Source organism: Vipera berus (assembly GCF_964194415.1).
Source record: "Vipera berus genome assembly, chromosome: 4".
Classification (NCBI taxonomy): domain Eukaryota; kingdom Metazoa; phylum Chordata; class Lepidosauria; order Squamata; family Viperidae; genus Vipera; species Vipera berus.
Window position 1 is genome coordinate 60,888,649 of NC_138206.1, and position 12,923 is coordinate 60,901,571.

General features: G+C 43.5%; 1 protein-coding gene across 4 annotated transcripts in view; it reads left to right on the plus strand.

Moving 5' to 3' along the window:
- MED14 (mediator complex subunit 14) overlaps positions 1-12,923 on the plus strand; it is a 70,827-nt gene that overhangs the window by 28,283 nt on the left and 29,621 nt on the right. For all 4 annotated transcript variants that reach the window (XR_014026402.1, XM_081327434.1, XM_081327436.1 and 1 more), the window contains exons 12-16: positions 1,944-2,022; positions 7,730-7,889; positions 9,755-9,949; positions 10,576-10,710; positions 12,816-12,892. Coding sequence is in view for 3 of the 4 variants with exons in the window: in XM_081327434.1 (XP_081183560.1) it covers positions 1,944-2,022; positions 7,730-7,889; positions 9,755-9,949; positions 10,576-10,710; positions 12,816-12,892 (646 nt within the window). In the remaining variant the exon portion in view is untranslated. The remainder of the gene's footprint in view (positions 1-1,943; positions 2,023-7,729; positions 7,890-9,754; positions 9,950-10,575; positions 10,711-12,815; positions 12,893-12,923) is intronic.

The following is a 12,923-nucleotide window of genomic DNA, read 5'->3' on the forward strand; positions in this document are numbered from 1 at the left end:
TTTAAAATGTTTAGTCCAGTGGTGGCCAACCTCTCTGTGAGCACGTGCCCCATTGCCCCAGCCCCGCCTCCCCTCGCAGCCTCCTCACCAGCAGCCCCCCTCCGGAGGAGAGTCGCCCCTGGGCATGGCCCACACAGAGCAGCGCAGCCAAGGACATAGCAGCCAGGCAGCAGGGAGAAGACTCCACCCTTCGTGCACGCAGATGATGCTGCAGGGTGCAGGCAGAAGGCATGGCCGCTATGGCGCTGCAGGGCCACCTGGGAGATCTGTGGCGGGCTATGGAGGTGGTGGGTGGCCCTGCGGGTGGGCGGGGGCAGAGCAGGCGGGCTGGGGGTCGGGGTGGTTTTTGGGCACTCGGTCTATAAAAAGTTTGCCATCACTTTTTTAGTGTAGTAGTAGTAGTAGTAATATAATAGTAATAATAATAATAGTAATAGTAGTAGTAATGTTGGAAGGGACCTTGGAGGTCATCTAGTACAACCCTGCTCAGGGAGGAAAACTTATACCATTTCAGACAAATGGGTGTCCCGTCTCTTCTTAAAAACTTCCAGTGTTGGGGCATTCACAACTTCTGGAAGCAGGTTGTTCCACTGATTAATTATTCTGTCAGGAAATTTTTCCTTAGCTGTAATTGTAATATAGTTTTTGAATTGTAAACCACCCAGAATCATAGACTGAAATGGGTGGCTAAAAAATTGAATATCAGTTTACTTCCTATAAAACAGATGAATGCAAAACTTTTGGTTAAGAACCACATAAAATCTTTGCGTTATATTTTGTGGTATTCCAGGAATCCGAATATAACACAAATGAAACTGAATCATTTTGTTTTAATTGGATCCTAATTAAAATGGAGGACAATTAATATTTTTACTCCCATACAGCTCTTCTTTAGTGGGATGGGGTGGCATTAAGGAGGTTCATGCAATCCTAAGGCTACAGAATGCCAGTACAGTTTACAGAGGAATAGCCTTCACTGATTTCTGTGGCAAACTCCCGTGCCCAGTGCAAAATTCTGTATTTTAACATCCTAAATACATTTGAAGGAGTGTTATAATAATAATAATAATAATAATAATAATAATAATAATAATAATAATAATAATAATAATAATAATAATAATAATAATAATAATAATAATAATAATAATAATAATAATAATAATAATAATAATAATAATAATAATAATAATAATAATAATAATAATAGTAAGTTGGAAGGGACCTTGGAGGTCATCTAGTCCAACCCCCTGCTCAGGCAGGAAACCCTATACCATTTCAGGCAAATGGCTGTCCAGTCTCTTCTTAAAAACTTCCAGTGTTGGAGCATTCACCAGTTCTGGAGGCAGGTTGTTCCACTGATTAATTGTTCTAACTGTCAGGAAATTTCTCCTTAGTTCTAGGTTGCTTCTCTCCTTGTCTAGTTTCCATCCATTGCTTCTTGTCCTGCTTTCAGGTGCTTTGGAGAATAGCTTGACTCCCTCTTCTTTGTGGCAGCCCCTGAGATATTGGAACACTGCTATCATGTCACCCCTCACCCTTCTCTTCGTTAAACTACACATACCCAATTCTTGCATTACACTGCACTCATTAAATATTCATAAGACAACTTTCTTCATGTACAGTCCAGTGGGGGAAAAATCACTATTAATTTACCAAAGAAAGACTTTTCTATGTGACATTTCCTATTATTGCCACAAATATACGGTAATGAATGAATGCAATAAATTGAATTACTTTGAATAGTTGTTATACTACTACTACTGTTGTTGTTTGATTAAAACTATTTGCTTTTTATAATATATGCATTACTCTATGGAGATTGATTTAAGGGTTGTTTAAAATAACAGAACACAAAGGTATTTTGACTTAAATTCTGTATTTTATTCAAATAAATGTAAATAATTATATTGTAGGTAATAACTAATGCTTTTTATTTGTAGATCAGCAGACCCTGGATGATGTAGAGAAGTCCATCAATGATGATATGAAGCGTATCATTCCTTGGCTTCAGCAGCTAAAGTTAGTAAAAAAGCAATACCAGAAAATACACTTCTTTGTCATTGTAAAAACAATTTCACTTTAGAATATTTTTCTATGATCTCTACTTTGGCTGCCTTTTACTACCGTATTTTCCGGCGTATAAGACGACCCGGCGTATAAGACGACCCCCTACTTTTAAGAAGATTTTGAAGGTTTTGTCTTATACGCCGGAAAATACTTACCCGCCGGCCCTCCCGCTGCTCCCGCGCTTCTGCCAGCCCCCGAGGCACAGCGTTTCCCGGGCGGCAGGCAGTGCCGGAGGGCAGCCGCCACCCCGCCACGGCCGGCGCCCCTCCTGCTTCCCCCCCCAGGCCTTGAACTTCTCCCATTCGGCGCAGGGCGGGGCAGCTCCGCCCGCAGCCTCTTTTTTAGAACTCACGTGCCGCTTCCCTCTCACTGTCGGCCGAGGCGCGCTCGGCCCGGGCTCCCGGTCCCTCTTCCCAGCCGGCTTCCCGCCCTGCTCCTCATGCAGCTGGCCTGGGTGTGCAGCCTCTCGGTGTGGCTGCTTTTCCTGGGCAGCCTGGCGGTGCGGCTCCTGCGCTCCGACCTGTTGCTGAGCCGGCGGCTGCTGCTGCGCATGCGCGTGGGGCTGCTGGCCGTCCTGCAGGCGCTGGGCCAGGACGTCCTGCCGCTGCCCCTCAGCACCGCGCTCACGGCAGCTGCCTGCTGGCTCATCTCGGCCAGCACCGCCCGGCGGAAGCACATCCCCGCGGGGGGAAGAGCGGTGCTGGTGACAGGTGAGTCCGGAAGGAAGCCTGAGGCTACAGCTTTCCCAAGTTGCTGGTCCCCAAAAGTTAGGCTCCCCAAGTCCCCTTCCTTCCCTCTTTGCCCCATGCGAGTTTGCTGGAATGTTGCAGCTGCTGGAAGGCCCCGCCAAACAGGAAGCTAAGCCTATACCTTCAGAACTGCAAAAAGCCACATGGTTCCTCGCGGGGCTTCCCGGAACAAGGGGCCGGCAGCCGCAGCCCCAAGCCAGGCCGAGAAGAGCAGCAGGCATGGGGGAAGAGCGGGGCCAGAGGGGGAAAGCAGGCCCAGGGGGCGCCGCCCCCGCCCAGGCCAGGCTCCAGGAGAACCTTCAGCACAGGCACGCCCCTCTCGCCTTTGTCCGCCAGCCCGCCTCGCTCCCCGGCCTCTCCCAGCACCTCTGCCGAGCCACTCGCGCGGGAAGCGCCGCTCGGCTTCACGCGGCCCACCCAGCAGTCCCTGGAGAGGCGCACACACACCCCCATGAAGGGAAAGGGAAAAAGCGCCTCTCCGCCGTGGCTCCGGGTCCTCGGCGGCTCGCACTCCTAGTTGCAGGCTGCTCTTCGGTCACCCGCCGGGAAACTTGCCAAACCGGGAGAGCGACTGCCACACCCACGCCCCGCCTGGGACGCCGCGCCTGCCTGCCTCTTCTGGGGACTCCTCCTCCTTCCACCCTCCCGCCGCCCTCTCGCCTCACGAAACGGCCTCTTAGTCCGGTGCGCAGCTCCGATCCCGGCTGCCTGCTGGCTTGTCTCCGACAGCACCGTCCGGCGGAAACGCATCCCCGCGGGGGGAGAGAGCGGTGCTGGTGACGAGTCCGGCGGGCGCGAGGCCCTCCCTATTGATTGATTGGTGATTGGCCCAGCTTTGCTCCTTTCCTGCCAAAGGGGTGCCTCGCCTTATTGTCTCTGAGCTCTCTCGCCTGCTGCGCTGCTGCTCTCAGTTCCGCACTCTGAGCAAGCAATTCTTGTGGTCAGCGCGAGTCAGGCGGTGCCTCGGCGGGAGCAAAGGCTCTCCCTTTTTACGGTCGAGCGGGGCGCCTCTGGGGACCGCCTGCCCGTCCTCTCGTCGGGGACCTGACAGCCAAGCATTGGAGGCGCTAGCACGGCCAGTCCTTGAGCGAGCAACGGCAGCAGCTGCAATAGCCGCCCCAGAAGCTGACGAGTTTGCCTTCCATCACCCGTTCGCCGTCGGCCGCTTAACCACGGGTCGCCATCGCCTGCCTCCACTCAGCCCAGGGCTCCAGCCGAGCGGGAGTCGTGTTTCTGCGAAGAGGCGGTGGCCGTGGCGGCGGCAAGGGACTCGAGAAAACTTCCTGTCGCTGGGGAAGGACGACGAACAGGAAGTTTTCTCGAGTCCCTTGTCGCCGCCACGGCCGCTGCCTCTTCGCAGAAACACGACTCCCGCTCGGCTGGAGCCCTGGGCTGAATGGAGGCAGGCGATGGCGACCCGTGGTTAAGCGGCCGACGGCGAACGGGTGATGGAAGGCAAACTCGTCAGCTTCTGGGGCGGCTATTGCAGCTGCTGCCGTTGCTCGCTCAAGGACTGGCCGTGCTAGCGCCTCCAATGCTTGGCTGTCAGGTCCCCGACGAGAGGACGGGCAGGCGGTCCCCAGAGGCGCCCCGCTCGACCGTAGGAAGGGAGAGCCTTTGCTCCCGCCGAGGCACCGCCTGACTCGCGCTGACCACAAGAATTGCTTGCTCAGAGTGCGGAACTGAGAGCAGCAGCGCAGCAGGCGAGAGAGCTCAGAGACAATAAGGCGAGGCACCCCTTTGGCGGGAAAGGAGCAAAGCTGAGCCAATCACAGAGCAGGTGGAGCAGGGAAACGGAGGGAAACAGGGCAGCGGCTGCTCGAGATGACGGGCGCGGGCTAGTCCCGCTCCTCTCATCAGGGACCTGTCAGCCAGCATTGGAGGTGCTAGCACGGCCAGTCCTTGAGCAAGCAACGGCAGCAGCTGCAGTAGCCGCCCCAGAAGCTGACGGGTTTGCCCTCTATCACCCGTTCGCCGTTGGCCGCTTAACCACGGGTCGCCATCGCCTGCCTCCATTCACCCAGCGATCCCGCCGCCCAGCAGAAAAAAGATCCGAAGGTGTTTTTTTTCCGGCGTATAAGGCGACTGGGCGTATAAGACGACCCCCCAACTTTTGAGGTGATTTTCAAGGGTTCAAAAGTCGTCTTATATGCCGGAAAATACGGTAACTGCAATAGAGACCTCTGTTGTTTATTTGAAAGGAATAGATCTGTAGCTTCTAACATTATTTTATAGCAAAGATCTAGAAAAGTCATTTTTCTTTTGTTTAATATAATCTTGATTGGTCAACATGAATTGTGGTTAAAGCCTTCTTGATTTCTGAACAGTATTGGGATCACTTAAAATATGGTCATGTGTATCTGAGCTCTTGAGTGGAGTATTTAACAATGCACATTCATTTGCCTGTTTCAAGCTCCTAGTCTAGTAATTACTAGTGTAGTAATAATTCTGCTTATGAATCAAAACTGGTTAAGAAACAAAAGCTGAGAATAAATAAACTGATCTCAGTAGAGAAGCGAGTTCTAATGTTCATTACAGCTGTAAACAAGTTTGGTAGCTTTTCACCCCGTATAAGGTTACAGACAAATATCTCTTATTCTCATAACCCACTTATCTGTAAGCAAATTGATGAGACTTTCCAATCCTGGTGTCAGCAAAAAGTCCATAAAGGATTGCCAGAACTTTACAAAAACATGTTTGTTTTAACCTTGATCAAATAAACCAACTTTATATTCTTTCCTGTTACTTCTGAAAATCTTAATCTTTAATTCATTCAAATATTATTGTAGAATTTGATCCATTGCAAGAGTTTCTTCAAGTCTCTTTTGTAAATCCAGTAAAAAGACATTATCCAGGTCATTCCCTTGGTATCATTTGTATTTTGTCTTTATTTTTAAAACCTCAGCCAGCTTCTTTTTGTATATCCATTAAGAAATCCTTATCCATACCATTCTCTTAACCTTCCACTTGTAATTGCACTTTAAATGCCTTCTTTATCTTGTAATCCATGCTTTTTTGTTGTTGTTGTTGTTAGTTGCGAAGTCGTGTCTGACCCATCGCGACCCCATGGACAACGATCCTCCAGGCCTTCCTGTCCTCTACCATCTTCTGGAGTCCATTTAGGCTCACACCTACTGCTTCAGTGACTCCATCTAGCTACCTCATTCTCTGTCATCCCATTCTTCTCTTGCCCTCAACCTTTCCCAGCATTAGGCTCTTCTCCAGTGAGTCCTTCCTTCTCATTAGGTGGCCAAAGTATTTGAGTTTCAACTTCAGGATCTGGCCTTCTAAAGAGCAGTCAGGGTTGATCTCCTCTAGGACTGACCGGTTTGATCGCCTTGCAGTCCAAGGGACTCGCAGGAGTCTTCTCCAGCACCATAGTTCAAAGGCCTCAATTCTTTGGTGCTCAGCCTTTATTATGGTCCAACTTTCACAGCCATACATTGCAACTGGGAAAACCATGGTCTTGACTATATGCACTTTTGTTGAAAGGGTGATGTCTCTGCTTTTTAGTGTGCTGCCTAGATTTGCCATGGCTTTCCTCCCCAGGAGCAAGCGTCTTTTAATTTCTTGGCTGCAGTCCGCATCTGCGGTGATCTTGGAGCCCAGGAAAATAAAATCTGTCACTACCTCCATTTCTTCCACATCTGTTTGCCAGGAATTGAGAGGGCCGGATGCCATGATCAATCCACACTTTTAAAAAACCATTATTTCTGATTCTACAGTTTCACATCTGTTATCCCTTCATTAACATCTTTGGACAGAGTCTGTCCATACAAGCAATCATTATTACTGATATTGTTGATATTGTGGCTGCTAATTTCTGGCCTCATTTTTTAAAGAACTTTAATATTTCAAATATTACAGCATTTTGTATCATTTTTTAAATCCCAATACTGATCAAAAGCATGCTTACACTTTTTTCTTTTTGCTTTGTTTTGTTCCCTCTATTATCCAATTGAAATGACAAAGTCTCTAATCTTTGTTATGACCTACCTACACAAAATAATTTTGCTTCCTACTATATTTTATAGTTAGTTCCAAAATCCAAAAAGATTTTTTTCAGTATTCCAAATTTGTCTGTCCCTTAGCTTTTATATATATATATATAACTTTCTTAATTCAAAATCTTATTTAGCTTTCTGCCATTTATTTCAAATTCTTTTAAGTTCCTAAACTTATAGTTAATTTTTCTTTTGTTCAGAAATAAAGATAGACACATCAGGTGGCTTTTCAGAATTTCTGTTTCAAAGGCTCTAGTAGCTTTAATATACTTAGATAAGTTACCTCTGAAGGTGATCAGAAAGCAAGGTTAGAGAACTCAGTATTCTTGAAATGGCTTTGCCTTTTCACGACAGAGAATGAGGTGGCTGGATGGAGTCACTGAAGCAGTAGGCGTGAGCCTAAATGGACTCCAGAAGATGGTAGAGGACAGGAAGGCCTGGAGGAACGTTGTCCATGGGGTCGCGATGGGTCGGGCACGACTTCGCGGCTAACAACAACAACAGTTGTGAGCTTGATGATTGATTCTCATCTCCCCGTGTTCAGACCTATAGAAGACTATTGTCCTGCAATATCCTCACAAGGCGCTCCCACCTGGAGCACATGTGAGTGATCTCCTTTCTTCTCTTTGTCCAGAGAGGTTCCAAAGAACTGATCTACTTCTTCAGTCTTCGCCCAAGTTGCCATCTCCACTGTCCTGGAGATTGTTTAGCTCACCACGCCTCAGAAGTTGCAGCCCGACTTCATTAACAAACGAACTAATACTAATTCAAATGGTTTTTGAAAATGTTGCTTTTTAGCTGGAAGTTCTTATCTGCATAGCTAAAGCCAAGACTACAGAGTAAGTGAGCCTTGTTCTAATGAATACCACTATTCGTGCATGTCCTGTTTGCTTGTGTTCACTTCAGGTTTTGGCTTGGGCAGCAGCGTTGCAAACAATCAATAAAACATTTGCCTACAGTAAGCAGTGAAACATTGCAGCTAGTTAATCATGCTACTCATCCTGTGGGAAGTCTTTCCAATCACAAACTCTTCATCAAGCTTACCCGACTTCCGCAGTATTACATTGTAAGTAAATGGGCTTTCATCATAAGAATGTGGTCCTCTGAATTATTTTTTTTTAAGTTTTTGTAATATGAAGAAGAATGCGTTAAGATGGGATCAGTGTAATGTCTGTCCTCATGCTTAATACGATGAAATAGTATCTTGATGGTCCATTAAAATGCAGACAAAAAGTTAACTGGCCACTTACTTGGAAGGAAGACAACTAGGAAACAAAGAGAACTTAGGTTAAGAGAAAAGAGAGATTCCATAAATGGAGATGGTAAAAAAGGAAAAGAAAATATATGTAACCCAGTGCTTCCCAAACCTGGGTAAATTACTCAAAATTGGATAAAAATGATTTTTCTTTGAGTAATGACATACAAACCCATTATCCAATCACAACAGGATCCTTTAAATTGACTTAAATATTTTACCTACATTGGATAAAAAGGATTTTCTGCTAAGCAGTTGTGCGTAATGAAAGGTAATGTTTGAGAAGCATCAATGTAACTCGTAAATATAAAGCAAAAGAAAGGTAGCAGTGTGGTACCCTTTGCGACAGTCATTAAAGAGTTAAACAGTCATTCTGTAATAAAGCCATGAGATGTTTTGAGGGTATATCTGACAGAAACCAGCTTACATCCTATGCTCTCTGTTTATGCAGTGTTATTTTAGACAAAACCTTAATAGCCAATAATTGCTTTCTGTAAATAAATGAGAGACAGAATATTATAATCCTTTTCTACACCTAAGATACTAAGCTGTCTTAGATATATAACAAAGGTTATATAATGTTGAATCTCAATATAATAAGTCCTTAGTGGAAATTAGATTTTGAAGGATATTTATATCCCAAATTTTTTAACTGTTGCTTAGTTAAATTCGGGTTCCATCATGCTTACTGCTTTAATATAAACATGCTTGCAGCTTTTCATTATATGTGTCCTGATTTCTACAATAAAAAAAAAGTTGTAGCAGTTTTTTGTTGAATGACGGGGAGGATTCCCTAAAAATCTAAATATATATATATTGACTATAGGAGAAAGTGTATGCAAATTAAATATTAAATAGACATTTTAAAAGATGCTTGTGCCAAAACTGAAAAAGGGAAATATATTCAGTTGTGGAATACGCCATCTCTCTACTACTAAAAAAGCTACTTCAGTAAGAATTTTCATGATTCTTACAGTACTTTTGATTACTTTTGATAGCATCATTAGGGACCAGGATTTACAGAGGTTGAACTTGCTTCAAGGATATCAACTGGCCAAGTAAATAGGATACTTGAATGATATCTTAATTGACTGAGGGTTAAGGTTATTTTTATGATATTGGTTTTTATGTGTATGATAGTAGATTTTTAAATGTGTAATTTTTAAAAATTAGCAGTAAACCTTATATTTTAGAATGCTCAAAAGTTGGTTTCAAAAGTGCATTAATATGAAACATTGGAATAGAATACATGTTGACTATTTTTGAAGAATTCACAATCTTAACCCCAAGCATTTTTAATATAATCTGTTTCATGTTTCAATAATTGACTGGCTTTTTCGTCAGCTGTTTAAAAATGATTTAAAAGAATAATTGCTGACTACATTGTAAACATATCATTTGATGTAGTGTGTAGTTTGCTGTGTTTGTGATAATAGTATTCAAATATTGAAATTGAAATTTAGTTTTATTTGGATGCATGGATATCAGTGAAACTCAGATTAGTTTACCTAGCTTAAATCTCACTTATTTCAGTAAGATTTGCTCTAAGTTACCGTAAATCCAAATTTCTCTGAAGTTGGTTTAGAAAATCTGGATCTCTTTGGCATTTGTATTAATTGTAATATATTAATTTGGAGTATACTTCCAAGCTTAGTTGTGACTTTTCAACATCCTAGGTAGTGGAAATGTTTGATGTTCCCAATAATCCCACACAACTAGAATACAAATACTACTTTCTTTCTGTGAGTTATGCTGAAGGAGACGATAGCCCTGCCACTGCAGTTTTACTCCAACAATTTAAGCCAAATATTGAAGAATTGGTTTTGGACACAAAAAGTAGCAAACAAGCAAAAAGTGGCGCAAAACGCAAGGTATGGATTTGGTCACTAGCTTTTACAGTGGATAAGAGATAATTTATTTCTCTTAGCTGAAAATAAAAGGCTGAATACTGCAACATTTCGCTTAATCAGATAAATGAGTAGCTTATGATAACAAAGAATAAATCTGCTAAACTATATTACCCTTGTTCTGAGACAAAATAGAAATGTGTTTAAAGTAGCATCTTAGATATCTCATGTGATAATAAAGTTGGCTATATTTCCGGTGTCTGCCATTTTGCACCTTTTAAACAGAATTTAATATTCTCTTTATAAAAGTGAATTTTCAGCACGATTTGCATCTACAAAATGTTATAATTGATTAGAACAGACACTCTTAAGTGCTGTAAGCTTAACTTGTAATGTTCTTTTTTAATATACTCAAGCTCAAAATGAGCACAATTGAATGCACATTTAAATATTAAATGTTTAATATTTGTTTCCAAGTAGCTGCACTTACAGCAGTATAGACTAAATATAGTGAGCATGAATTCTGAATAGTTTGTATGAAACAGGTGAATTTCCTGCTATGATCTTTATTGCTTATGATTTAGAATTTGTTCTAGCTTTGTGATTGAAAGAACATGTATCTTTCAAAATATTTTTCTGCTCTTTTGTAGCTGTCTGATGAACTGTGTCCCACAGAACCCAAAAAGCCAAAGCAGTCTGGAGAAATGTGTGCATTCAATAAAGTTTTAGCTCATATTGTGGCAATGTGTGATACAAATATGCCCTTTATAGGACTCCGTGTGGAGGTAGGTAACAAATTGTATTTGTTGAATTGGATCAGTTAAAAAAGGGATTGTCTAAGAAGTACCCAACTTAAAAAACAGGAAGAAATAAGACTGGCCTGTTTCATTTATTATTATTTTTCATGTAAGGTAAAGGTTCCCCTGCACATGCGTGCTAGTCGTTTCCGACTCTAGGGGCCGGTGCTCATCTCCGTTTCAAAGCCGAAGAGCCAGCACTTGTCCGAGGACGTCTCCGTGGTCATGTGGCCGGCATGACTAGACGCCAAAGGCGCACGGAACGCTGTTACCTTCCCACCGTAGTGGTCCCTATTTTTCTACTTGCATTTTTACGTGCTTTCGAACTGCTAGGTTGGCAGAAGCTGGGACGAGTAACAGGCGCTCACTCTGTTACGCGGCACTCGGGATTTGACCCGCCAAACTGCCGACCTTCTGATCGACAAGCTCAGCGTCCTAACCCACTGAGCCACCGTGTCCCATATATTTTTCGTGTAGTATAATATAAAACCAAAATTTTACAGTAAATCAGGCCACAGGGGTTTGATAAACAAAGCAGTTCTTTGTTCAGCATTACACATATTACAAAGTTACAGCAGTTATGACACAAGATGAGAGGGACCCTTAACCTGCATTTCTTAAATATGCTGTCTGTTGGTGTAAACAAAGATCTAGGTTTTGATCAGAATGTGAAGCATTTAATCACAGACTGATTTTGTGTGTGTGTGTGAGAGAAAGAGTAGATAGATTACAACACGATTGAAAAAGTATGGAGAAACTAATTTCTGCCCAACCTTTACCAGCAGTTGCCATTGGAAGCAGTTGGTGCTTTCTTCTGTGTAATAAAGTAACGTGTTGCATTTGTATATATAGTATTTTTGTTCTTACCTTTTGCTCTGTGTGTGTGTGTGTGTGTGTTTGTGTGTGTGTGTGTGTGTGTGTGTGTGTGTGTGTACAGGAAAGCCTACCCTGGGTCATAGGGTTGGGAGTTTGGGCTTAGAAAGGAGGAGTCACCAGCATTCCAAGCTATTGCCCAATTACCTTTCCCGTAGCAAACTATTGGGAGAATGAGGGAGGGATTTCTTTTCAGCTCCCAGCCTGACCTAGCGGCCTATTTTTTAACTCTGTCTTGGTAGTTTGTCCCTCCACACATTGAATATACCCATAACAATTCAGTAACTGCTGTTGCTTTTCAGTGTGCCTTTGTTTAGATGCCCATCTGACCACATGTTCTGTACCAGCCTGCTACCGGCCCTGCAGAAAAGGCAGGGACAACCCCTTTTACAAGAAGGCAAGAGGCTGGAATTACGCCTGCCAAATTTATTACCACAAAAACAAACGGAACAAGACAAACCAAGAAACAGGAGCTTTAAGAAACATGAACTATCCAAGCGGTTGCCTTCAGCAAACCAGCCCTCCCACACATTCCCCTTATATAGAGTTCAGGGCGTGGCTTCTCTGTGCCTCCTTCTGAGGACCCCCATTGCCTTCCTCTGTTTACTCCTAATTGACTGCCTCCTGCGTTGGGCGTCCTTGAACAGGGCCAGCTGTGGGTCATCTTCATCCACACTGTCAGGCTCACACAGCTGGGTCTCCGTGGTGACCAAGTGGGAGGGGCCTGGCTGAGGGCTCTCATCAGCAAGATCTTCAACCCCCTCAGCAAGCTCTTCAACACCCCCCTCCTCCTCTGAGTCGTCCGACCCAACTGCCGAACCCACAGGCTGACCCTGAATCACAACACCACATTAGCCTTCTTTGATATATTGTTTCATATTATATATTTAATGTTTAATATGAAATATGTTAAAATTTAACATATTTTAGATGTTAAATGTTAGCTATTTTATCTTATAGAGGATTAAATACAAAATTTAACATTATTGTCCCATATATGTCTTGTTTCTGGTGTTATGTGTTTTTAGTATGTGGTTGATTAATGCACTGTAGCAGAAACAATTGCTTCACTCATTTTCTGTTGGATTTTATTTCTTCCAGTAGTTACTAGTAACCATGCTGGAAGATTCATATATAATGTGACAAGTAATATTATACAGCTTGAATTTTAATTTGCTGTGAAAATATAAACCTAAATTTACTGGGTTTTTTAATTTCAGCTATCCAGTATGGAAATCCCACATCAAGGTGTCCAAGTTGAAGGAGATGGTTTCAGTCATGCTATTCGTTTATTAAAGTAAAGAAAATAATGTAAAATTCTACTAATG